General features: G+C 40.7%; 2 protein-coding genes across 5 annotated transcripts in view; one reads left to right on the top strand and one right to left on the bottom strand.

The window, feature by feature from the left end:
• The window catches only part of LOC108049843 (innexin shaking-B), a 161,840-nt gene that overhangs the window by 43,263 nt on the left and 91,001 nt on the right, over positions 1 to 27,576 (bottom strand). For 2 of the 3 annotated variants that reach the window (XM_017131176.2, XM_017131178.2), the window contains exons 4-5: positions 20,527 to 20,897; positions 17,116 to 18,739 (exon numbers count right to left, since the gene is read on the bottom strand). In XM_017131176.2, coding sequence (XP_016986665.1) covers positions 17,116 to 17,474 — 359 coding nt within the window. In that variant the 5' untranslated portion in view covers positions 17,475 to 18,739; positions 20,527 to 20,897. Of the gene's footprint in view, positions 1 to 17,115; positions 18,740 to 20,005; positions 20,898 to 27,576 lie in introns of all 3 variants that reach the window. The other variant, XM_017131179.2, reaches the window with a different exon arrangement.
• On the top strand, positions 12,209 to 16,237 carry LOC108049845 (glycerol-3-phosphate acyltransferase 3). Of its 2 annotated transcripts, none has more exons than XM_017131184.1 (2): positions 12,209 to 12,285; positions 14,681 to 16,237. In XM_017131184.1, the coding sequence occupies exon 2, from the start codon at positions 14,720 to 14,722 to the stop codon at positions 16,004 to 16,006; it is 1,287 nt and encodes a 428-aa protein (XP_016986673.1). In that variant the 5' UTR covers positions 12,209 to 12,285; positions 14,681 to 14,719; the 3' UTR covers positions 16,007 to 16,237. The 2 variants fall into 2 exon arrangements, with proteins under 2 accessions (XP_016986673.1, XP_016986674.1); XM_017131185.1 differs by having other exon boundaries at positions 12,211 to 12,285; positions 14,687 to 16,237.

Here is a 27,576-nt window from a genome sequence, read left to right as displayed (position 1 = left end):
ACCTGCTGACCCCTGCAGTGCACTGTAGTGGTGCAATGGCTCAGTTTGGCATGCATACCTTGCCCTACTTGCGGTTAAATAGCTTGTGGCCATATTGCATTGAATACGGCTCACTTTCTGCTGTCCCTTATGAATTTCGTCCTTTTTTTGGGCACTTATCTGCCCTGTGCCAGCTTAAAATCACGCTTTAAGGACTTCGGGATCAGACGGAGCAGAGCACTCACCTACTAGGGAAACCCCTTTATTGTCTTATGCGGGATTTGTGAGCCAAGTTTCGAATGAGGACAACGCACTCCGCACTCAATTCCATTTAAGTGCTGCACACACACGCATGTGCAAATTATATGTACATAGAGCGAACGAGGGTTGATTCAAGGGTAATGATACATTGAATAAACGCATGAAGTGTAAAGGCAATACAATGGTCTGATATTTGTTTCATAAATCGTGTAATGTAACAATCATGTTAGGCATTTTGTTTAGTTACAATTTAAAATGAACTTATTATTACCTAATTGCAAATTGCATGGTCACACTGAACTATAAAATATTGCAGCTGGTTTGGTCACACTGCTGAATGAACTTATGAATCAAGCAGTTTTTGGTCCATTATACCTTTCAAAAATGATTCCTTAGATATTGTCATTAAAAATCTACAATTTTCTGGAGCATAAAGCTTTACCTTCCCACTTCTCTTAGTTTCCGGAAAATCCCCAACTTTCACATTCACTTTGACTGCTAAGAAGCGATTTCCCTCCCGCTTTTTTCCATGTGCGGTGCTCTTCAATTCTGGCGCAGTGCTTTCCCGTTTTCCCGCTTTTCCGACTTTCCCGCCTCAAACAGGCGACACATGAAAGTTATTACACTTATTATATGAAGAAAATAATTTTATGTGCGGCTGGGCGAGCGAGAGCTATAGAGGGAAAATTAAAAGAGAAGACTTCATTTGTGCGGCTTGCAGAATGTTGATAAGAGGCGGACATCGAGGAAGGGGGCGTGGCACGTGTGTGTGTGTGTGCAAGTGTGAATTATATGCGCAGGCATTATATTATATAATAATGTGTAATAATGATTATATACTCCCGCAGTGGGTGAAAGCTTGGCGCAAGAAGTAGGGAAAACCAAACAGCAGTTGGCTGAGATTTCTTTGCCATTACAAAGGAATTTCATTTCAATTTGCGGCTAAGGAACTACAATTTTGTAATGCGGGTGTTTCCTATGGCAATTTCGGTGCCAGATTTTTTTTGTAATATACAGCTTATATTTTTGTAATTCAATAATATTCTAAGCCATTGTTTTTTAAAGGCTTTCATTTAAATAATCGGAATAGTTTTTCCATTAATTTTTTAAACAGTGAATTTGGCTGTTATACATATTTTTATCCAAGAAAGAAATACACAATCAAAGAAGCAAATAAAAAATCAAAGAACCAAAATAAAATAAAAGTAAATTGATGTTGTGTTTCAGTTTATATATTTATTTGCTTAGCACTTCCTGTGCTCCCTAACTCCATCGTTTTAATCCCATTTCCATAAGCTATTTTATTCCAAAAATTTGTATTTTTTCCATAGTTTTAAAATTCAAAACGCGCTCTCCGTCCATAAATAATTCCCAACTAGAGTTGAGCAGTCAGCCGCAACGTCAACAACAACACACAACGGCGGAATCAAGAACAAACAACAAGCGAGAAACAACGAAAAAGGCAATGGGAAAATATTTTTTAATGTGCACTTTATCATCATCATGTCAGGCTAAGCGAGGAGAGCTCTCGCCTTCTCCCAAAAAAAGAAAAAAATATATCTAAAAAAAAAAATAAAAGAACACAGCAACACAAATGACATTTATATAGACACGCCCCAGCGCCCCCGACAACCACCCACCGCCCACTACCCATCGCCCCCCAGAACCACCCATCCACCCAACCACCCACCTTTCGGGTCCCCTTCTTTTCGGCATTGTGCAAATGCCGTCCCATTTGTCAGCTGGCACAAATTTGCATAAGCGCACTCTGGCAAGCGGTCGGATGACTTATGGTTGTCCTGCCCCAAACACCAGGCCCCCTTTTTGGAACAGCCCCCCGTCCCCCCGTCCCGCCGGAAAAGCTCCTTTGAAAGGCCCCCCCGAAAACCCACCGAAAACCAGCACCAGCCCCGCTGTCCACTAATCTCACGATCCAAAAAGTTCTCGTTGAAATTAGCTGTGAAACGCCAACAGCCACTGAGTACACAGTGCCAAAAACTCTATAAGTTAGTCAAAAATATCGCTGGTGCTGACTAGATATCGATCAATATGTTATGAGAAACCTTCTATAATGGTGTATTCTTTCAAAAACTTTATAAGTCAGTGGAAAATATCGCTATTACTATCGAGATATCGATAACATTGATAAATTATGCAGAATTTATGAGAAACCCTTCATAATGCTGTATTCTTCAAATTATATATTATATTATCTAATGAAACCTTATCGGTTTTAGAACGGTAAATGAAATTATAGAATAGTGATAGCTATCAAAATATCGATCATTTCGATAAGCCTCGTTTGAAATCACTGATTTAAATTAAATTTGAAGATGGCATTCCTAACTTTACAGTGGCAAAAACACTTGATTATTATTGATGCAGGTTATTAGAATGCCTGTCCTGAAAAATGTCCTTTTTGGACCAGTGTGCCGTTGGAAATTGAGGGAAAGAGCGGCAGAAGGGCAGCGGAAATGACATAGAAATGAAACAGGGAGCAGAAACAATGGCGAGTACACGGGGGCGGTGAAAGGGCTGGCCGGGGAAAGGGGGCGTGGCACAATGGCGGCCATCTCTCACCTCTCACCGCAAAGGTTTCGGGCCAACACACAATGGCCAAATGACTTGGCTCCGAGAATAAGGATAAAGCCGATGCGATGACAATGACGATGACGACAGCAAACGGCGACAGTGGCACAAATCCTGTGTCGCGGGGCGAAAGTCGGAGTCTAACCCATATATGATATCTATATGGGTCACGGAGTCCTCTGTCGCTGCGAAGTGAGCCGGAAAAGTGGGGGGAAGAAAGCCCTCGGGAAAGCGAGAGGCCCACATAAATGCGAGATTGAGCCAGCGAAAGTTGGACGCGTGGCAAAAACAGGGAAATATATATGCTAAGGAACACCATTTCAAATTTAAGGGGAAAAGAATTGAGGACATCAGAAAAATATTTAGGGGACAGATATCAGCAGATTATACTTTCAACATACTTAAGAAATTTAAACTTTAAAAGAAATTCAAATAATCAAAGCTGAGGAATTCAAAAAAGTTCCATTATTAAGAGCCAACATTTTATAGCTAAAGTATAACTTCTTTTAATTTAAATTTAGTTTAAATCACTAGTGTAACAAATGGTTAGAAGTAAACCTATAGAAAAATAATCGAAATAATTTAAAACTATTGTTTGTGAGTAGTTAAAATAAACACAAATAGAAAATTAATTGTAGTAAGTCACAGTATATAAAGTTTAGTTATAAAGTTTAACATTGCATTGCATGTTGGGCTTTGTTTGTTACAAAAAAAAAACATAAATTGTAGTAAAATAAGTTAACGTTGAAGACCATTAAACATGCTGAAAACAATTAACATCTGGTTACATTTTTGCCAACGTGCTTTAAGGTAAACCAAACAACTTAAAATCAGTGAAAAACTAATATTTTAACCCGAGGCAACGTTTTCATTGTGTTTTTAAAACGATAAAATGCAATTTAAAAACTGCTTTTAAGTTCATTGTGAGAAAAAAGAGCACTCAAGGCAAGAAGCAATGGCTCTATGCTGGAGTCCTGTCAAAAGGCTCCAAGAACTCGCTGTCGAAGAAGCTCCTGGTTAAGGGGGAAATTAAGTAGGAGCAGAGCTTTAATGGCTCCAAGGAGCGGGACAGAATGATAAATTTAGAGGTAGAAGGATGGTATAAAATAAGATGAAATAAAATAAAATAAAATAAAGCGCAGGCAGACAGAGCGAAAGAAAAATGTTGGAAAATTGTAGCATCATCGTCAGCCCAAGGGGGTTTTCCTCCATTTTCCCTCCCCTTTTCCCCACCTTCAGCATCCCGTGCTTGTCGTCGTCATTGTCATCGTCATTATAAGCATAATCTTTAATAAACGAGTGAACACCAGGGAACCAACTGAAGCCGGGATTTGAGCGGTGGGCGGTGGGCGAAGGTGGGTGGGTGGTAGGGAAAAGCCGCGGGAAAACTCTCAAGCGGCCGCAAATGGACGACAAGAGGATGCAAAAGGAAAAGCCACCCGAGTGGGCGGCACAGTGCGATTTTTCAAGTGAACGAACTTTTTAAATTAATTTAGACATAAGCAGCTCTTTAAACTTCTGCCTCAGAACCGACTAAGCGGTTCGTGTTTTTCCTGTTTTCCCCCCGCTTTTCTTGATTTTCTCAGCTTTTCCTCGCCTCTGTCTATTTCTTGAGGGTTTTCAGTGCGAATGTGTGTGTGTGTGTGAGTGCCTTTCTCCTTTCTCCATACTTTTTTGTTGCCAAGTTGGTAATGTGTCTACCCGACTCAGGCTGGCCAAAAGGAAACGTAATGTACACTAAATGGATATTTAATTACACTTTGCCCAAGGATCAGGCTGTGGGCTGGGGATCCCCACATAGGCACAGCCCTATATAGACCCATATATATATATACGAACTTATATATATATACATCCGAAGGTGGAGCTGCACCTGGGCAAGCTTTTCAGTGGATGGGCCAATTTGCGATGGCCAAATGGTCTTTGGTATTGGCCCTAAGTGCTGGCCAAAAAGGGGTGAAGTTAGTGCGGGAAAATTGCAGGAGCATCAGTTGTCATAGGAACATGGCCCGTTTAATTTCCCCTTTGGCAAAACAAGTCAGAGCCCTTTGTTCAGTGGTTTTCTTTAGCTAATTGCATGTGAAAAGCTAGAGGCAACAAGTAGAAGATTAATCAGAACGAGTCTTAAGTCAATATACAAAGCATATGTTAAATGCATTTAAAAATTATGCTGTCAATGTACTTATTAAATTAGTTGCACTTCTACAATGGCAATCTAAGCATTTAACACAAGTGAATAGCCTGCAATTAGAATGCCATTATTGAATGCTGTGAATTTAATTGAGAAATTCCCAATTCAAATGAATAAAGGAAGTAGTACACATGTTAATAAAGCAGATGCCAATCGAATTACTTGCTTTAAGCAGCTCTTTTGACCCCTGGACTTGGGCTTAAATATGCATTAGCAATTGGTGAATAATTTTCTTAGTTATGCCTGCAGTCCCAATCCTGACCTCTGTCCGCAAATGATGAATTTATTCAATATTCACTTAGGCGCATAATTAATTCCCATTGAGCCCCAACGGCCACCAGTGCGTATGCGTAATGAGCAAATGGGCGCCGCATTCAGAAAATGCTGCACTCCTCGTCAGGGACTTGAAACAAAAATAAATAAAAATCGATTCTACTGGCAAATTACACTTTTTGGATTGTGGTTTTATATATGTAACATAGCTAATAAAAATAAAAAACTTCTTCAGCATTACAGTTGATCTACTAATGGTTTAAGCTGTGTGTTTTTCATGAAATACTTAACTAATTTCTTGACAAATATTTTCTCCACATTAATGAGCTTCTAAAAACTTTATAAACATATATGTATATGTCTTAAAAAAACTTCTGAGCATAAAGCCAAATTATAGAAAGTTTAGTGTTTGAATAATATAAAGAGGGCAACATTTTCTTGCAGTGTGCCAGTTCATTGTGCATTGTCTGTGATGCAGAAGTTTTGTAAATTGAACAGGCAATTGATATGCCAGTTATCTGCCTAACATATTCCTTATTGATTTATGCCACCCACTTGAAAAGTTTTAATATTTTAATGCTCCCCCAATGTTTATTTTATTGCCCATGAACGTAAATAACTGGGAAACTTCGCCAGAGACAAGTGTGTGTGTATAGGGCTCAATGTGCGTATATGTATATGTTTGCCCCTTATATGTATATACACATGGTTATATGGCACACAAATCAGAGGAAGAGCCGGACTCCTGGTGGACTCACAATGAAATTTGCATAAAGCGGTAAACAAGTGAAAGCCGTTACGATATTAAAAAGCCCAGCAGGATATTGCGAAATGTGCAGCAAACGGATCGATGGCTGTGGCCAGAGTTGCCACCGTCCCGGAATAAACTGTCAAAGGGACCGCAGAGTTGCCGCCCCCATATGAGCTTAACTTGCTGCCTGTAGATTAATTTCTTAATAGTTTGTCATCTATATGTGCAATGTTTTGTTTTCTCACGTTGCCTGATGTTTTGACAACAAAATATTGTTTTTATTCCAGCATTCATATGTTTCTAACAATAGCTGCAACTTAATTTATTAAGCTACCATTTCTGTCATTACGTTATCAAAATAAAAAGGGAAGACATAGTTTTTTCCGCTTCAAAAATTTTAAAGAAATTTTTATACTGCTGACATTGCTTCTTAACAATTGATAGTTAGCTTAAATGTTTTTTTATTATTAGAGTAAGTGCTTTTTCTTAATATTCAATTTTCTTGTCAGATTCTTTTCAGTATTCTTCTATATAAAGTCTATTTGTTAATCGAAATCAATTTGTATAGTCATTTGCTAAGACCCTTTCACCCATTTAAACTTTGTTTCTTTTCCTGAAAAATCCCTAGCTGCGTTGTCGAATTTCCGAGTCACTTTAAAGGCCGAAAATGTAAAGTGCAAGGACGACTTCTGCCATCCACTACAGCTTGGCATTTATGCTGATGTTGTGCCCCGCCCCTGCCACGCCCCCGCCCCCGCCTTCGGGGGCTGCTTGTCATTCAGCTCCTCAAAACAGCACAAACAGCGGCAGCAATTTCCATATTTGTTTACAAATACAATATACAAGAAGTACACACACGAAAAAAAGGACGAGTATGGGGTCTACTCTCTTTATTGAAAGTTTAAATTCTTCTTTTGTTATTAATATTTCACAAACAAAAAAATATCAGCGTGTTAAGAAAAGTTTTTACTTCTGCGAGAGTGGGCCGCAAAATTATGTTGTAAAAAATATAAATTTGATTTAGATGGGACATCCTCCTTCCTTATTTTTAAGGTTATTATTCAAGCTGCCCTCGTCGTCACGCAGCTGTCTTCGGAAAAAAGCCCCCTTTTCCTCCATTTCCCACTTTTCCATTTTCCCAGAGACTGCAGCAAAGTTATGCATGTCTGTGGGTGTTTTCCGACGTATCAGTGTGTGTATGTGTGTGTGCGAGAGCTGGTATTTACATGCTTACATTTCATACAAGCGTAAGAAAATATTTGCAGTTATATATGTTTTTTTTTTGTTTTTTTTTTCTTGCCAAGCTAAACTTTTGTGTGTACTTTTGTTTGGTTTTCTTTTCACTCACTCTTTTCCCCCATTTTTTCACGGGTTTACTTTGCAAGTAATATTTGGAATTTGCATAGCAGGGGCACAAGGATCTGAAGGATGTAAGTAAATCCAGCTTAAAGTCGCTCGCCAAAGAATGCTAAGCTAATTGAGGCAGCGGGGCAACCCTTAAATTCGCAACCATCAAGCTGACGATTTAAAATTAGCGAAAAGGTAAACAATTTACACAAAAGGTTGAAAGTGGTGCACGGAGAGAAAATTACTCCCCTTTATTAGTATATTTTTAAATAGTTGCAACACTAGTTTAACCCTTACAGTATTTATTTCTAAAAAATTAATTATTTTAGTGATGACTTAAAAATATTTTGTTATTTTCTTATATAAAATAATCACTTTCCCAATCTTTTGTATAAATATTTGGTAGCCAAAAAATACAATAAAAACGCTGGAAGCTAGCAATGTATTTCCTGTTCAATTTTTTAAGCACAGGTGAGTTTTGTATTTTTTTTTCAAAATAAAAAATACAAATTCTATTGGGTTTCCGCTTGTACATTGTGCCAGTTACCGAGCCCAAGTCCAAATGGCAAAGGAACTTCGCCCCCGGCTGTCAGACAGTCCGAAAAATGCAAGGACTGTGCACAAATATTTAACAGAATTAAACAGAAGGGACGATTGACGAGCGACTAGCCCTTGAAGGCATCGATTCTGCACGCTTTATTTACAAGTCATGCATATTTAAGTTGATTTCCATTTATGTTTCAATTTATTGTGTGCTCCCCAAATGTTCCCCCCCCCCCAAAAAAAATTCTACATATTTGCATTGGCTGTCGAGCTAATAAAATTTGCAATGCATGCGACGCTTGCATATGAAATACAATTAACAAATTGCCGGAACGGATCCCGAAAAGAGCAGGGCGAAAGGAGCCATAAGCGAATATTTGCCAACTAAAACGCCCAGCCGTCATCCCTCAAGCCGAAAATATTGCATTCGAAATCGATAAAATGTGCACTGGCAGCTCACCCGAAATGGAAAATTGCAAATGGCAGGAAATGAAATGAAATAAAGTGGGGGAAATGGGGGAAACGGGGAGCCCTCAAAATGGGGCGGCAGTACGTGCGAGTTCAGTTACCTGAACGGACTGGGAAATGCAGGAAAAGGCAGGGAAATGCAGGAAAATACAATGCAGGGAAACCCTGCGGATATCGGAGCAAGTGCTGCCAAAGAGCTGCCAGAGAAGAGTCCACAATGGGGCATTCGAATGCCGGGCAAGTGGCAAAGTCAAGTTCGACAACCGGGGTCACGATGATCGATTTGGGGATTGGGGCTGCACATGTGGATGAGAATTTGACATGCCCCAAGACCTTGCCCCTTTCGAAATGCATTCGAACATAATTATGGTGGTGCCTATGAGGATAATGCTAAAAATACGAAAGAATTGGGATATTACAAAGTTTAGATAAACTTAAAGACTTATCAGAGTAACTTAAATTAAAATCAATGAATTAAATGCCTTAGAACAATTGCATTCAAACAGAATTATAGTGGTGCTTATGGGGATATTGCTAAAAATACGAAAGATAATAAAATTACAAAGTTTAGATAAGCTCAAAGATTAATCAGAGTAACTTCAACTTAAAATCAATGAATTAAATGCCATAGAACAATTGTCAAAAAAGGGAAATTTAAAGTCAAACTATTTGTTTCATAGATCAAACAGTATGTGTAGTACTTTACTTCATGAAATAGCTATAATATTAATAACTTAATATTAATATTTAAAGTTAAATATATTGGTACTAAGAAACCTTCAGCATTGGTTAGAAATTAGGGAGTACACATTCCATTAAATACTTTCTTTCGGTAGATTAATTTATCCTTTTGATCGTATCCTTTTGTGGCAGTGTTGGTAAGACGGAAGAGAGGTTTACAGCAGTGTTGAGCAAGTAAAATAGAATCGACACGAAATGAAAGACGGACATTAAGAGGGGGAAATTCATTTACTCGCGAATCTTTCGCACACTTTATTGACTCGGTCACGTGAGCGGATTTTGTGAGTCACGTTTCGCGAGTTTTCCACACTCTCCATCCGATTTTCGCTCGTTTTTACTTTTTGCACGGTTTTTATGGCCGAGTTTTACCTTTCAACTTTAATGATAAAAGTTTTCAGCTCTCTTTCGGTGGTTCTCTAAGCCATAAAAGACTTATTGCAGCGGCCTAACAAGGTGGTGCAGAGTGGGTGGTTGGGCTGTTGGGTGGTTGGGTGGTTGGGTGGTTCTGGGTGGTTGCGGGTGGCTTCTGTCCATGTGCATTGGGCAAGCCATTCGTTATGGGCCAAACGTTTGGACGTTTTCGAAATTTATTACATTGCACCGACAAGTTTCGCGTGTTTCGCCTTTGCGCCTACACTTCACTTAGCACAACCACCCACTTTCTGGTGGTGGTGGTGGTGGTGGTGCACCACCCAGTCTGCACCACCCAGTCTGCAGGTGAAGTGCAACTTTTTGCACCTAAGAAATTGCGCAAGGTTCTCCGGGCCGGAATTTCCAGTAATAAGTTGAGAGGATGGCGTTGACAAGCCCGAAAAGCGCGGCTCAAAACGTAAACATGGTGAACGAGTCATCGTCGCCGTCTGACTGGTTTTCCCCCCATTTCCACCGTTTCATCCGCCCACCATCCCTCCCCCGCCCATGTTTTCCGGGTGCATTGACCCCCGCCTTTCGCCCACATGAAGCCGCTTAAAAAAAAGCGTCGAAAATGCAGCAGGCTAAATGATGAAGGCGCGGAAAAATAGCTGGGTGAATGGGAAATTGGGGGACGGACAGAGCAGTACATATCCTGTGCTCTTCACTTTTAAAGATTTATGTTCGACATTTGCAGCACTCGTTGCCTTGAAAGCCCTAAACGATTTTTGAGTTTTCAGCGGGGCTCAACACATCTATTAAATACCAAATAAAATTGTTTATAATTAAAAAAATTAAGTATTGTTTAATAAATACAAACATTTATTCATGGGAGAAAAAATATTCTTCCAAAATATTCTTCCAGTATATTTTTAATTGTAAACATAAAAAACCAATATGTAAAATAAATAAGTAAATAAAGCAAGTTATATATTGTTGTAAATGTTATCTAGTCTTATTGAAAAAAGTAAAATTATTCAGTTTTTAATAACATTATATTTAAAGTATAAAACAAAACAGTTCGTACTATTTTAAAATATTTTAGGTCCAACTCAATTATTCAATAAAAGTGAAACCTAGAGAATTTCGTGGTGCGACTTCGATGCCAAGCATTACTTATTTCGCCTGCAGTTTTGTCGGCTCTAAGTCGAAATAAAAGCCAGTCCCCGCACTTTTCCATTTTCCGAATGCTTTTCATGTGCGTCCAGACGCAAAAGTCAAAATGTTCGGTTCAATGAACGTTGAGAGTCCGGCGCTTTAATGCGCTTTAAGGACCTCGCCAACGGGGCGGCTGAGTGATAAATATTTATCACTTATTCGGGGATAAGCCGCTCCGCCGACCGAAATTGATTAATTGCCGCAAATAAACGAGGCCTCGAGGATGGATGATTGGCAAACTGCTCGATGCGGCCGCAAATCAAAAATACATAAGACGAATAAGACCCCATTTCTTGGCTTTCCCGACAACTTTCGTCACGTAGCGTCCATCAGTCGGAAATAATTTATCAAAAGCGTGGAGAGCAAGGCGGCTCGTATTAAATAATGACATGATGGCAGTGGAGGGAACTCCACTCCACTTCACCCCAAACCCCACATAATTAGGCGACGGGTCCTCTTGAGGGACTAATTAAAATGCCCGGCTCAACAACAGAAAAATTATAAATCACATTTCTTGTATTTGATTTCAGTTTCATTATGCAAATGTTGGCGTCGCGTAAACAAGACGGAAAAATGGCATAAACCAATTATGGGAAAGTGCGGGCGGGCATTTTCCATCGAGTGTCAAAGGGATTTGAGTTGCGGGATCCAAGTTCTGAGGGTCAAACGGCAACACTTTTTCAATTAACTTGGCTGTGAAAAACTTCCAGGGGGGAAATGACAACAAAAAAAAAACCCAAGAAAATTATACATTTTCCCTGGCTTTTTGGGGGATGAAAAACTTATGGAAATAATCACCCGAAATTATTCTAATGCGGGGGTGCGGTGATTGTTTTCCTATAGCCATGATTCCACTTGATTGTTTATTTTATTTTACTCTGTGATGCCTTTTAATTGCTTCTCTTGATAAATGGCTTTAATGGGTTGTTATTTTCAATTTGCCTATGTCAATAAACAATGAACTAAGCTGAAATTAATTATTTCAAATATTACAAATATAGATAAGATTTAAGCACTTAAGCTATGTAAAGCTTCATAGATTTTTTGAGCACTTATTATAAATGAATTCATTAGTATTCATGCTCACTAATCAATTGCAACATTTTATTTGTTTAAATTTTAAGTTTTATGTTTTGATAAAGGATGCTTTGTTTTATTCTAATTTAAAGGGTTTTTAACTTCTTGTTTAATCCCAATTTTTGTCTTTTTCTCTCGCAAAAGGTTCTGGAATTTGTTAACGAGTAGCTGGCATTTTATTCTGTACTTAAGTGCTAACAACTTCCCTAATCTCATTATCCTGCGCTCCTATTTTTTTGTCGAAGCGTAGGCTTTTCATAATCTAAGCAGCACTTCCATAGGCATTTTCCCCAGATTTCCCCGCCTCCCCGTAATTCCACCCTGGGTTTCCACACTCACGTAGTCGGTTGGTGAAACGTCAAAGTCAATAAGGAAAAAAAAAAGTTCGGAGGCAGTGTGTGTTCCTTTTTTCTTCTTTACCGAGCCATAACAAAATACAATCGGGCGGATCAGACAGACGACGACATCGAAATCGGAACGTGGCTACAACAACCAGGTGAGTGGCGGGATTTCCCCCGCTTTCCCCCGCTTTTCCAACCGCTTTTCCACCGGCTCCACACACACACACACGCGAGTCGCATTACGCGCAACTTTTTAAAAGTCAGGCAGAAAAATGTTTTTTAAACGCTAAATTACTTTTGAATGGCAGGTGGGCGTGGCGGCGCCTCGTCATGTGGGCGTGTCGCTGCGCCAGCGTCACAATTTCATTTTGTGCTTCCTCATTTAACCACCCCCCAACCGCCCCCCGCGAACAGCGCTTTTCCACCGCTTTTCCGCGACAACAACAAGCGCTTTGTCACAAGAGGGGCGCTTTTTTCGTGTAACGTCTGAAGAGCGGAAATGCTTATCCCAACACTTGAGCGTCACGTGCTGCCGCCGTCGCTGCCGCGTCGACGTCGACGCAGGTGTACCCTACCTGCACCTGAATATATATACTGATTATGGAAGATATATTACTTATGGCACTAGCACCAAAGCACGATCCATCGAATCTTCTTATATTTGTTAAACACCATTTGGGGTGTTCTCTTCGCACATATTTAAACGCTCCAAAAAAACCTTTTTACTTCCTCGAATACATTTGTAGTATTTGATATCTCTTAAAGTAGTTTTCATAACTTTTAGAAGTGATCCACCATTTACTTTACTTAGCTCTAAAAACAAAATGTAATCAATGTAAATTAATTGTATATTAATTAATAAACCTTTTGGTTAATTTATAAATTAAGATATGCAATTTTGGGTCACATTTTACAACCTTTCAGAAACTAGGAAAAAAGTAATACTATTGACCAAACTCTTTTCTTGGTGATTATTAAAACAAAAACCTATTTAAACTTATTTCATTTTAAAATATGGGCATTCAATTGTGAATGCTATAAGATACAGAAATTTTGGTTTTTCTTATACTGATGGTTAATCTGGGTCGGTCAAACACATGCCCTAGTCGCAGTTGCCCTTTTCAATTCCGCGCTTTTGGCAGTTAGAGTATTTAAATTTGCCGAACTGTGCCACGCAGAAATCTCCGCAGACTCGGCAACAGAAGCGCCTAAGGTCGTTGTCGTTGTCGCTGGGAAAGTGGAAAAGCGAGGAAAAGTGAGGAAAAGCGAGGAAAGGCGAGGTAAAGCGGGGAAAAGCGAGGTAAAGCGGGGAAAAGCGAGGAAAAGTGAGGAAAAGCGAGGGGAGGGAGACAGGTAAAGAGGATGAGGATGGGTGAAAACACCCTGTAGGTGTTTTGAATGTTTAGCTCAAGTGGCTTTTTAAAACACATTCTATGCTAATTAAGGGCCGGGCCCGGGCCTAAATGAGTTGTCGTTGTCGCAGTCGTTGACGTTGACGTTGACGTTGGCGGTGCCTGTCGTCGTTGTTTGCATTTGATAAGCCAAGATTGCTGCCAGCCAATGTAATCAATGCAGGACGAAGGAAGGAAGGAAGGATGCCATGGATGGCCATGCCATCATCATCGCTCATTGCGTAATCCTCGAGGAGCGGTGGCGAAATCGCAGGACCCCCATTTAATTAACGAATTAACAAAGCCAGAAGTTTCTGTGGTTTTTAAGTGATTTCGGGTCGCCCCGAGGCAAACATTTTGCGGCCTTGTTATGGCATAATTGAATTATTGCCATATGAAAAACCAAAAAAAAAAAAAAAGGCAAAAGAGCCGAACCCAAGAACCCAAAAACTCAAACCCATAACCCAGAAAAAAAAAAAAGAAGGAAGCGACGGCAAAGTTTCTTGCGCCCTTCATACTTTTTCCTTCACATCTCGGCCTAAATAAATCAAAAGTCTTTCGGGCGCTTAACAAAAAATAAAAGGAAATATGTAAGAAAAATGGGGAAATGCGAGGCAAAAGGCAAAAAGTCGGCGCCAAATTGAATTAGGGCTTTAATTGGGAAATTTGTGGGTGAACTCTTAAGGGCATTAATGCAGTTCAACCAGAATTATTTACATTTGTATCAGCCCTAAGATGTCATTTGTTTCAAGCTGATCTTTTGGGTCTTTATTTGTTAAAGTCTTTTAAAGTGTAACTCCGTCTTTTTTGGACTAGAAATTCTAAACAGGGTTAGCAAGTATTCTTTATTAGTTTTTTTTTTTAAATTGACAGATCATTTTACTTTTATTCGTGGCGTTTATAAATGAAAATAATTTTAAAATTAATGTCTCAAATAGCTATTATTTTGGGTATTTATATATCTTACACTTGATTACATCTTTAGCTGAAAATTAAAGATTATGACCAATGTGATGACTATTTTCCTATTTCCTAATACAGTTTTTAAACAGTGCTTTTTTAATTGAAAACCCTTTGGCTTCTTTATTTCCTGCTCTTTTTTCACCGAATTAACATTGTATTTTGAGTCACCTTATAAATGTGTTTTGTTTTTTGGCAGGAGTAGGACCTAGTATTAGTCGCCCCCCCACACACAGCTATGTTCATCCAACTGGTGCTCCTCTGCCTCCTGCTGTGGGTCTCCTTCTTCTGGCTGCAGTGTCGCTACCTGGATGTCCTGGAGTGCCTCTTCGCCTGGATCGCCGAGCAGCTGGCGATAACCCGCCGGAAGCGGGCCCGCGATGAGCGCCTCCGCCTGGACAGGAAGTGGGTGGACTCCAATGGCCCGAGGACTAGGGACACCAAGGACTCGACCGCCTCCGACTCGGAGAAGCAGGCCCGCGACAAAGGCGATGGCGTGCAGATGCTGCTCTCGCCGCCGATCAAGAATCGCCTGAACATCCGCGTGGAGCAGTGCTGCGACCTGATCGCCTCCGGTTTGGGCCTGGTCCTGGAGGACGAGGTGACCCAGCGGTTCGTGGCCGCCCCTGCTCCCGTCGGCGAGTGGAACCTGCTCACCCGCAACTTGCGGCACCGCAAGCGCCACCTCAACTGGCAACTGCGGCTGGTCTGGCTCCTCGGCTGGCTGACCCGCTACATCCTGCTCCTGCCCCTGCGGACCGCCGCCTGCTGGCTCTGTCTGTTCATGATCAGCGGGACGACGGTGCTCCTTGGCCACCTGCCCGAGTGGCGCTTCAAGCGGCAGCTGGTGGAGCTGGTGCTGCGCCAGTGCTTCCGCATCACGGCCGCCTGTCTGCCGATGGTGCGACGCTTCCACAACATCGAGCACCGACCCACCAAGGGCATCTGTGTGTGCAACCACACCAGTCCGCTGGACGTCCTGGTGCTGATGTGCGATGGCAACTACTCGCTGACTGGGCAAGTGCACGACGGCATCCTGGGTGTCCTGCAGCGGGCCCTGTCCCGCGTCTCGCCGCACATGTGGTTCGATCGCCGGGAGCTGGCGGATCGTGAGGCTTTGGGGTTGGTCCTCCGGCTGCACTGCGCCGCCAAGGACCGACCGCCGGTGCTGCTCTTCCCCGAGGGCACCTGCATCAACAACACCGCCGTGATGCAGTTCAAGAAGGGCAGCTTCGCCGTCAGCGATGTTGTCTGCCCGGTGGCCATCCGGTATGATCGCCGCTTCGGGGAGGCCTACTGGGACAGCACCCGGTACTCGATGCTCCGCTACATGCTGATGGTGGTCAGCTCGTGGTGCATCTGCTGCGACGTCTGGTACATGCCGCCCCTCAGTCGCCGCGGCGATGAGTCGCCCGTGGAGTTCTCGAATCGCGTGAAGGCCGCCATCGCCGCCCAGGCGGACATCGATGATCTGCCCTGGGATGGCAATCTGAAGCGCTGGAGTCCCGTGCGGGACTGGCAGTAGTAGGAGTAGCAAAAGTCCTGCAGACCACCTGATGTCACTGCTCCACACCCTCCCCAGATTATCGTATCCCAGCTTATCCCACACTTTTCATCGCTCCCGAGTATCTTGTAGTTTTATAATAATGTTATGTTAAATAAATAGTTCATATATTTTAGAGGGCAAATCAGAGTTGCTGAAAAGTATTGAAAGTAATTCAGCTCGAATATGAACCACAAATAATATTTTCAACTGTGAATGCCACTTTGTTGGAAATTTTATAACGAATTCAACGAGGTATGACATTCCAACATTAGACCATTATTTCCCAGGGTTTTGATTTAAAAACCAAAAAATGAGCTGATTTTTCCGGATTTTGGCCAAACTATTTTTCCTGTATGGTATATTCATAATTTTTTTCGAGGAAACAATTTTTGATGCAATTTTTTTTTGAGAATACCTCTTGATTGGAAATTGTATAACGAATTCAAGGAGGTATGCTTTTCCAACATTTGAGCCTTTTTTCCGAGAGTCTTTATCAAAAAACCGAAACTGGAGTTGCTTTTTGGCGATCTAGCAATGTCAATTTTTCCGTTTCTACGCAAAATAGTATTTCAATTATAAAGGTATCTGGTTGAAGTTTTCCCAAAAGTACTTTTACGATTGCAGGTAGTATATAAGTAAGATTGGGCGTATCGTATGACTTTATCATGTAGCTGCTATTGGAAGAATTTTAACTATACTAAAATTTTTTAACAGTTTAAAATTTATGATTTTACTTTTATAAAAGTCGAACGATTTCATCATATAGATTCTGTAGGAACGATCGAAAAATGTATTGAAAAATGGACATAGCTTTTTTTAAGCATACGCATATAAATATTAATTTATATGTATATGCGTTTTATAGAATTTTTAATTTTTGTCGAAGTTTGCTTTGTTTGTGGTTGTAATGCAATTTTCTTGTCGTACGGTGATTAAATTAAAGTATAGGCCTTAAATTTGAAGTATCGGCTGCATTTGAAGCTTAAATTAAATTGATTGAGTGAGAGTACACCTTAATCAGATATGATGTGGATATGAGGCTAGCACCCGCTTCGGGGACTCTACCGGATGACCTTGATACGACCTACCGTTTCGGCTGGACAATCTTTCGCTCTCCGTGGCGAATCGAGGCGTTGGGGCCGTACCGCCCGAGGAGGGCGCTCTGCGACTGGGAGACGCCGCCGGCGGCGGAGGCGGAGGCGGCGGTGATCGCCGCAAGGCCGCTGCGCAACGAGGTGCAGGTGGCTAGATCGCGGGGGTGGGCCAGCCCGTAGGCGCCGAAGGCCGACTGCGAGTGGACCGCATAGTCGAGGCCGGGCAGCTCCAAGGAGGCGATCGGGTGGATGCGGGTCAGCGATAGGGTGCTCTCGAGCACGGTGCTCAGGAGCGGGGCGCTGCGCAGGGATCTCAGGCTGCCGCGGCGCGTGAGCGTGTCCGGCTTATACATCCGGGGTTGGGGCCGTGGGGGGGGCCGGCCGACCCCCCTGCTGCTGCTGCCTCCCGCCCGCCTAATTGCCTGTCACCTCCTCACGACCGCTTGTAATTGTCGGCTCTTAAACGGTCGGTAAATCCGGCGTGCGGGTCATTCGCAGCAGTCGCTTTATGAGCAATTACGCGGGCTATTGTGCAAAACGGAGCGGGTCACGCAACTATTTGGACGGCGTCTCCTGCTCCCTGGACTTCTTGCTCGCTTGCTAACTTGCTTTCCTGCTCAGCTGCTGTGCTTTCTTGCTGTTTTGCTATCTACTGCTTGATTTATCTTCTTTCTTGCTCGCTTGCCAACTTGCTTTTCTGCTAAGCTGCTTTGTCTTCTCGCTTCTTTGTTTGCTATCTACTGCTTGATTTCCTTTATTTCTTGCTTACTTGCTAACCTGCTTTGCTTTCTTGCCGTTTTTGCTACTACTGCTTGATTTATCTTCTTTCTTGCTTGTTTGCTAACCTGCTTTGCTTTATTGTTTTTCTTTCATTAGCTGCATTTTTTGTTCGCTTTCTCCCTCTCTGCTTTTTTGAATTTCTTGCTTAATGCCTCTTGTTTACTTTAACCAGCCACCTGTTGGCTTTGCTTGCTCGCTTTTTCTTCTATTCTTTTATTATTTTCTGCTATTCTGCTTTGCTTTGTGGCTTTTTCTTCTCTTTCTGTTTGCTTCTTCGTCTGATTTTCTTCTATTCTGTTCGATTGCAAATTTGCTTTCTTGCTTTCACCTAGTTTCTTCATTGGCCAACTAGCTTTCTCACATTTCTTATATTTATTTATTTGGGAAAGCAAATCATCAATTGTATTTCCTCGCTAATTGCCTTTGTGCTTTACTTTTGAATAGCTTGGCTTTACTCAATCTCTGGCTTTTCTTGGCTAAAGCATGCTTCTGTCTTTTGATTTGCTGGCTTGGTTATTTGCTTTTCATATTGTATTGTCACCATTGTTTGCTTGCCTTCTTAAGATTTTGCCTGCTCACTTGCTTACTCTTCTGCCCTAGTGATCGCTTTCTTTTCTGCTTTTTCCCTGCTTGTGCTTTGCTTGAAGTCCACCTGCTTGTTCGCTTCGTCTCCCTTTCCTTCGCGTGCTTCCCTTTTGCCAACCTGCTTTCCTGCTTTTCTGCTTGGCTGCGTGTTGGCGTTTTGTCGGCACAAGTGATTGTACAAATTGCTCGTCGCTTTGTTGCTTTTGCTGTGCTTTTGCCGTCGCTCGTGTCGCCAGTTGCCGCTTTGCTCGGGCTGCTTTGCATACAAGATTTGATTTGTCAGATTGCAGATTGCCATTGCGATTGGGAGTGGACACGCGGGAGTGCCCCAACGGGGTTGCGCCCGACTAAACGAATATGCAAAGTGGGTGGGCAACTGGGGTGTGGGTGGCGCAAGTGGTGCACAACTAATTGATGGATGGCAACTGCAGCTCGGCCTCCGTCGCCCAATGGGTGCATTCGCGGCAGCTGTCGGCTAAGTGATTCATCGAAAGCAACTCTGATTGATGGCACTTGACACTAGGCGCTAATCACTAAGGACTATTCACTAATCAGCCCGACGCGCTAATGAACAACTCACTGAGATCCGCAAATCACTTACTTAGTTGTGAGTCCTTTGCTTTTCTATTCCCAGAATTTTATAGTAAACATTGTTGTGTTTTAAATTATTAAACTTTGTTTAATAGGTATTTTGCTGTCCTCTGATCTTGTAATCTTTTAAAAATCTTTTTTTAAGAACTCTTTCCTAAATTAAGTGAGTGAAAATCTCACCTCAAGTAAGTTCCAGAAAACATTTCCATCAACAGGTAAACATATATTAATTGAATTACTCACGGCAACACCTAATGAATTGTGTTTAATCACGAAACTCCTTTAGTTAACGTGTTTGGTTCTAATTAATAATTCATTCGTCAGGATTTCCTTGCGGCAGTTAACATGCCACCATAAAACATTGGTGCAAATGCTAAGCTTACCCCATAATTAATGTAAAATTGACTGATTTACTGTTTTCAGATGCTCATACTAAGTTGATTCAGATTTTGACGATGTGTGAAAACTAGTTTTAAGATATTTACAATTCAGATACTTAAAGCTATCAATGTTTGGGGTAAGTAGTTTGTATTTATTTGTAGAGGATTATATAATTATAGAAAATCCTTGGAGATCAGCAGATTTTCAAGCCTTCATTTGTTTGGTCCAAAAAGTAGACAAAGGTTTTATTCTTTGGATACTTTCAGGCTCTCACAAATGAGGTTTTGAAAACTGCAAGAATTTTTGTCCCAGATGTATGAAAACTAGTTATTAAAAAAGGGAGTATATTTACAGTTCACATACTTAAAGCTATAAATGTTTAGTAAATGCAGAAGGACCCTGAAATCTCGCTTTTTCTAAAACTGTTTCTTTGGAAACCAAAAGTGGTTTACTTTTGGTTTCCAAAATGGTGGTTTTGGAAAATTAGCGAGGTTTTCTGGAAATATATATAGATAAATAGAATGATAATGATTTAAGCTAGACTCACTTGTGTCAAATCTAAACGAACGATGATGAACGAACGTTGTTCTTGATAATGGCAATGGCATTGGCAGTGTTGGGGGCGTTATGCTGTTGTTGTTGTGGTTTTTCTTGTTGATTTTGGTTGTTGATCTTGTTGGTTAATTTTTGTGTTTTTGGTTGTTGCGGGGCAGCCCTCGGCCGCCCTCTCACTTTGGTGTTTTCCCCACTCGATTTTCCTCTGCCGTCTCGTTTTCCTCTTTTGTTGAACACTGAACACTGCACTTTTATTTTGGTTTTTTCGGTTTTGTTTTTTGGGGTTTTTTTTTTTTTAGATTTAGTTTAATGAAACTAGTTTTGAGTTTTTAGTATTTACAGTAATGTGCATGTCTTGATCGCTTGCTATTGTATTTCTGTTTTCAACTGATGATGTGTGGGGACAACGACAACCGAGCACTGTGGCACGATTGATTTATTGAGTGGGTGACTGACTGACTGACTGACTGGCTGATTGATTGACTGACTGACTGACTGACTGATAGAACCTACGTGTGAAGCCGCAACGAATCAAATGGGCAACCACTCCAATCGGGTCTCGCGATCGCAATCCTTGCGCCCAGGGTTGTTCCTGACTTGTCCAGGGTTGCCAGCTCTTTCTCTGGCCATTTGCCACCGAGTCCAATCCATGGTCTTCGTCCTGCGTCCTTCTGCGCCTACTACTCCACCTTCTCCGCCCCCCGGAATCCGGATCCGAATCCGCTCACTCACCGCCGCTCGCACATCTGTCTCGCCCTCTCTGTCGCACTCTCTGCCGTCTCACTTGCTCCTGTGGGCGTGCGTGGGCGTGGGGCAGTTGGAGCCGCGCCCCAAAAAAAAAAAAAAAAAAATACTTTCAGCTGTCCTCATAGACACTCGACGATCTGGAAAACATTGAGATGGATAAAGGGGAAATTTTAGTATGCATAGTAAAGTTTTTTGGCTAAATATAGTAATAAATTTTTATTGTTTTAAAACGGTATATTTTAAACCATATTACTCGTTAAATTGCTTTCTTATTTGTTTCCTATCGTTTATTTAAAAATGTTAGTACATCTTCTTTGATAATGATTTTAGTTGGTAATAAACACCATTGTAAAAATTGGATTTGCACATAAATATTTATGTATTTATATATATGTATACATCTCTTATATTCTTCCATTGCAATTCAAACAAAAGTTTCTCACAAAATGTAAAATCCGTTTATTAGAAATCAATTTTAAGCATAGCTTGATTTGTTTCTTGACCAAATTTCTTTTCATTTCTTGGCATGGACTGATAATTCTTGAAAACTCCTTAGCGTTTTTACGATGCCACAAAATATTCGATATATATGAAAATTTCTAATCGCATTCTGATTTTCGGTGGCTTTTCCGTGACCTATCAGAAATCAGCTGCGTTGAAGAGGCGAAAAATGTTGCCAAATTTCTACAGATGCCGTCCACGTTTGGGTCATTGGATTTTCAGTCATTTTCCACTTAGGTTAGGTGGGCGGGGACCGCAAAATGTTTTGAGCCACTCAAATGCAGCGCCCTTTCCCATTTTCCCGCTTTTCCTGCGGGGCGTATAAAAGTGGGCGAGAGGGAAATTTTGTGCCCAACAGCAAAAATAATGAAAGTATTTGCTTTGCTAAGCACAAAAATATGTCAAAGTAAATTTCTTCTCATTTTTTTTTTCTTCTTCTCGACCCGACCTGCTTTGTATCCTTTTCCCCTTCCCTACGTGTGTGTGTGTGTGTGTGTGGAGGGGGGAAATGGGCGGAAAAGTAGGAGTGGCAGGAGTTCACTTAGGTCGCGATGGCTGCGTTGAAATGCGTCGCACGTAGCCATGTAGCAGATTTTCTTTTTAATATTTATACGCCCATCCACCCCCCACCCAACATCACCGCGAAAAACTGCAGTAGTTAGATACTGGCACTGCCAGTTACTTCAGATATTACTGTTCCAGCCACTGGCACTGCTTACGGCCCGAACTTCATTGCGGGTAGCCTTTTTTCGGGATACCCTGTGGCAGGACCTGCTCGGGGCATCCCAGTTGGCCAGAAGTTATGGCTAAATTAGTGGTAATTTAGCTTACAAGTGCTCTGATATTTGGTTTGGAATAGAGCACAACAAAATAATATTATATATAATATCATTTGCTATTAGAAATGAAATTAAACTTCAACACTTTATTTTAGGCATATTACCTCTATTTAGTTCTTATATGCATTATCCTACCAAAAATGTATAAAATATTTGCGAAAAATACATTTATAGAATAAGTTATGCATTAATTATGGCTTATCTTTGCATTCACTATCACCGCTTATCTTTTGAGTTTAATTTATTTTCCTTTCACCTCCTCCAAGCTTTTGAGTGAATTTGATTTCATAGTTTTGCAGGGTATTTGCCGCTTCGTTTGGCAAACATATTCCGCTTTTCACGTGCTCCTTTTTTCGCCTGCCTCGTTTCTGCTTAATGCGAACTCGTTGCGGCAGTTAAAGTTGCAGCTGCGCTGGCTGAGGCAATTGTAATTAACTTTTAGATGGCTTTTCTGAGTTTTCCCCGGCTAGTTCGGGGAGGTCGGGAAATGGGAAAACTAGTCAGCGTTAGCGTTGGCTTCTTGCAAATGAAATGCGTATTCTTGGCCTCAAGGAGAACTGGCTTTTCCTCGCTTTCCTCACATTTCCCCGCTTTCTTTGCAATTGTAATGAGATTCAAGCAACACGCACAGAAATGGAAATGCGAGACCTAAATGGGATTTTGCAGACATTCAGGCAAGTTTATTAGATCATCTCGGAATGTGTCCGGGCGCAAATTATAAAGAATTTTGTGGAAAAGAGTTTCTTATGTTTCCTCTAAACTTTATTCATTGCAAGTCAGAATACAGCTATATTGGTGATCATAACTGCGCAAATCTCTTTTGAAATAATATTTCATTTATATGCACTTACTTTATAAATCATTAAGTATAAATAATTATTAACTGTGATCTTAGTTTCAGTATTTAGTGAAATGAAAATTTCACAATTAGTAAGTAAACAACCGAAGTGCAAGTTGAAAACTGAATAATGAAGTACCATTTAAATTCTTGAGTCTTAATTAGAAGTCAATTGTTTTACTCTCGAGAAATACAGCATTTACTTGAGAATATATTTAACTATTATAAGTATGTCGATTTGAAATAAGAATATGTTTAGTTATCAACTCTCAAAGTCCAACAATAAATAAAATAAAGTTAATGATAAGAGCAAATAAAATTAAACAACAAATTTAATCTTAACTTCAAGGACCATTTCATTATTTGTTTGTTATTTAAAGAACATATGTTCTACTTTTGGGCCACTTGGGCCCATGAAAATTGCATTAAGATCGCATTATAAAGCCGGAAAATCGTGAGTGCCACTTGGTGGCTTGAGCTTTATTTAAGGACCGACTTGTCGCCCGATTTCCGCAGGTCCCCCGTGTCCTTGGCCCATTTAACCCCATCAGGAAGCGCTTTGTCTTGGCGTCAATTGCCCGGGAGTGCGTGCTCGAGGGCAATGAATTGCTATGATTTATGTCTCCGCCCGAGACGAGGAATTTACATTTGCCGGCTTTAAAATTTATTCGGCAAATGCCCCGCGGCAGCTGTCAGGCAAAAAAAAAAATAAATAAAAAGGGAGAAACAGGGGCGAAAAAACAGCAAGTTAGGCTGGGGAAAATGAAATCGTGGCAGAAAAATACCCATATCATGCGGCTGTGTTCCCCTACGGTTTGCGATATGATATATCACGATTACTGCTGACTATTGCTTATTTTCAAATCCTTTCCCCAGACCGTTTTTCCACGCTTTTTCCCCGCCCTGCCCCCCAATTTTTCCCAGCCCAAAAGTACATTCTTGTTGCGGCTTGACAAGTAAACAAGCGAATCCATCAATCAACCGCACGTAGAAGGCACACAAAAGTGACAATGTGGGTGGCCTCCATTCCTTGGGAGTCCTTCCTTGGAAGGCAGGGGGGCAACCCTAAAAGTAACCCTAAAAAAAGGCGAATTCGATATGCACGAGTCGTACGAAATGAAATTTCAGACATCACAAAACGACATCGGGATTGGAATGGGTTGTAAAGGAAATAACTTCAATTCTTTCGCCACGAATAAAGATCAAGTGAAGTGTACAAATAGCAAATAGGTTTCTTTATTTCATGTTAAAGTTACCATGAATAGGTATTTAAGTATTTAAGCACTCGCGAAATTGAAAATTATAATTGAAATCTTACTTTAAGGTTTATTTTTGTCTCTAGTTTGTATATTTAATACTTATATTGTGATAATTTTTGTAAAATAACACGATTTAAAGTGAAAACTGATCAGCTTTATAAATTTCTTGTAAATGCAATCAATGGTTCTATGGAATCAGAGTTCAAGTTACTCATTAATAAGTTTTGACATAATAATCGCCCGTTTCCCCTTACAAAAGTTTACCTATAAAATGCTTCTTTCAAGTGATATAACCAAGTTGTTAGTTGTCTCAATTTCTGCAGTATAAAGTGCGCGTCATAAAGCGAATGTCACTTGCTAACCCCGACAACTAACCGCGATTTGTCAGGATTATTGGGGTTTTTACTACCAAGTAATGTTGGGGGAGGGGGGGTTGTTCCTAAGCAGCGTCATCAATATTAAGTTACCAGCGAAAAAAAAAAAGAAGAGAAAACAACGATTTCCGCCACTTTTGACTGATAGACTCGTACTGCTTTGTTCAACTTTATTATTCTTGGCAAACTGCTTCCACTTTCACTATATCTTCTGGGTACTTCCTTTGTATGTTTGGGGCCTTCTTTTCCGGCGGTAGTGGCAAACTTTTTGTGGCTCGTAAATTTTATGAAATAAAATGGCAATAAAACAAGCCGAGAAACATGTGTATGTGGGTGCGTGTTGCTGTTTCAGTTTCTGTTTCTGTATATTCTGCAATTATTTGATTACTTTTGCTCTCAGAATTTATTAGCTAAACAAACATGGAAATTCACACAGAGCCAGAGAGGAAACTTTTGCCGAGGCACGTTTGAAGGGGGCCCGAGTAAATATTGAATTAATCAAATTTCATTCTCTCGTGTGTAATTATTCGTGAGATTATAGCCGCAAAGCAGGGAGTGTGTGTTTGCCCATGTCAAGGGGCTCCACTGAAAAGTTTAAGCTGAGGTACAGCACTCAGATCCCAAATCAGAGTCCCCGAAAAACCCCGATAATCCTGCCGAAACTAGCCTAAGTCCTTGCCCACACACACACACACACACACAGACAGGCGTTTGTCAACAAATACCCCGAAATGAGGGCCAAAATTTGTCACATCGACTTAAGCTACTTACGGGTATAAATGCATGCAAATTCCCCAAAAAGGACACCAGCAGCCGAGTGATGCGTCGATAATGCGATTTCAATGAGCATATGCGTTTATCACATTAAAAGACAATTTGGCATATTAATACAAAAAAAAAAAAAGGGTAAAACGAGGCCCGAAATTGCGGATCAAAAGCATTCGGGACACAATCCTTTTGCCAGGGATTAGGAAAAGGCGAAAAGTTGGCAGAAAGGACTCCTTGACTCCAGGACCGCGAATCGAATCAATAAAATTCAAATTAGTTTTGGGCAATCAGACGAGCCTACTACTGCCAATCGCAATCCCATCCTGGCCCAATCATTTAGCCATTGCCCTGGCACAAAAAGGATGCGCCCTTCTGGCCAAAAGTGTTTGTGGCCACTTGAAACAAAAGAAAATCATCTTCTGGCGCCACCAAAGGGGGGCGGAAAAATGCCGGGAAAATCGGGCGAGTTGTTATCCGGACAAATCAAATCAGAATCAAGTAATTTGCCATGATTCCTCAGCGCTGTGACCGCAAGCTCAATTAAATTACCGAAAATCTAGAGACGACAACTGAGTGAAAACGAGAATTCAATGGATTTAGAGATGCTCTATGATGAATATACATATTATTATATATTCAGATGTTTCAATGAATTTCTAATTAAATATTAAATTGTTATTTAATGATTGATATAAAGTTTAACCACATTCTTAATAAAAGTATTGTTATTTTACATTAATCAATAAATTTGTAACTGCCATGTTATTTTTAAATTAGGAAAACAAACCTAAATTTAATGAAGAAAATTATATAAATGTTTAAATAATAATCAATTATTTAATTCTATATAAACTATATTTGAATAAACAATGTTGAGATAATGAAATAAAATTGAATTAAATTCCAAAGTTGCCAGATAATACTGTTTTATATTTTTAGAGATTTCTTTTACTTGCGATTTATGCAAACTCGATCGATTGAAGTGTTGTTAACAACTTTATTCCCGGCTTATAGCCCAGTCAATTGAACCGAAATAAGCCAGGGAAAGTGTGCTGGCATGGAAGGGAGATGGCCCGAAAGTGGGTGCCATGGATTTGTGGCACTATCCCCAGTGTTCCGCCCCCAAGAGTGTTGCGCCCACGAGTCCTTCGCAACTTGACGCATCGCTGGGCTTTCGGCGATTTGCATCCCTCGTTTGGGGGAAACTTGCCGAAACTCCAATTTGCCCACTCCGCAGGACCTTCTGGCAATCCCTCAGCTAGTTTGTGGGTCATGGTGGCTGCGGCCGAGGCGTTAAGTGTCCCGGATTTATTATTGGATTTGTCCGCTGGCAGGATGTGTGTTATGTCTTCCTGTTGTGTAGCAAATCTCGGCAAATATGCGTGGCAACTTTAGTTAAAGTTCCCCCAAACTGAACAGCCAAACCCAATCCCATTCCCAATCCCATTCCCATTCCCATTCCCAATCCAATCCCTCTGCTAATGTGGTTTGTTAGTTCTTCCCGGCTGCCATTAAAAGGCTTTGTTATGGGATTTGTGTACGTGTTGAAATTTACAAAGTTTCGCCATCACTTTTTCCTCTCTGCCGTCTAATAATCAATTTAGGTGAATATTCTTGGCCAAAAGACAGCTTTAAGACCATAAAGCGTTCGTGTGTGTGTGTTTGTGTTTGCGTATCCTGGCAAAACCGATTATGAGCATCTTAAGAGCAACAAATTTGCTACGCTTTATGGCCCAGGAACTTGGGGAAAAGTCCAGGGATCGAGGGAAGGACCAGCACTTGAAGTGTTGCTCAATATTTAATGGCAGCCAGGAAAAACAAATATGTAGCGAAGAAGTGGAGTCGTTTGCAGCTCAGTTTTTAGTCCGGACTTGAAATCTCATTTGAGACAAAGGAAAATAAATAAAGGCAAATCGTAGAAGAAGTGGGTCATGTAATTTTCACTACAGACTTATTAAAAGGAAATATTGAAAGCTGCCAAAAGAACACAAGTGCAAAGAAAACACATTTTGTGCAATAATCTGGTGAAAATAAATTGGGAAATTTCGGTTTTTCTTTACATTTACTTGTAACATGAATGTATGTGATATATCAGAAATCTGCGGTAATAATTACTAATGTATTATTGTCAAAAGGCATAATTTAAATGTATTCGAGGGATGAGTCCATGCTCTTTTAAAAATTTCCATTTCAAATAATAATAATAAATAATATTTCTTAACTTTTACATTATAATT

This window comes from Drosophila rhopaloa, unplaced genomic scaffold (assembly GCF_018152115.1).
Source record: "Drosophila rhopaloa isolate 14029-0021.01 unplaced genomic scaffold, ASM1815211v1 contig_3, whole genome shotgun sequence".
In the NCBI taxonomy this organism is placed as follows: Eukaryota; Metazoa; Arthropoda; class Insecta; order Diptera; family Drosophilidae; genus Drosophila; species Drosophila rhopaloa.
The sequence above is the reverse complement of the archived record's forward strand: the minus strand, read 5'-3'. Positions and strand labels throughout refer to the sequence as shown.

Bases quoted from the DNA above. Each gene is read 5' to 3' on its own strand.
- LOC108049845 (XM_017131184.1), top strand. From the start codon at position 14,720: ATGTTCATCCAACTGGTGCTCCTCTGCCTCCTGCTGTGGGTCTCCTTC.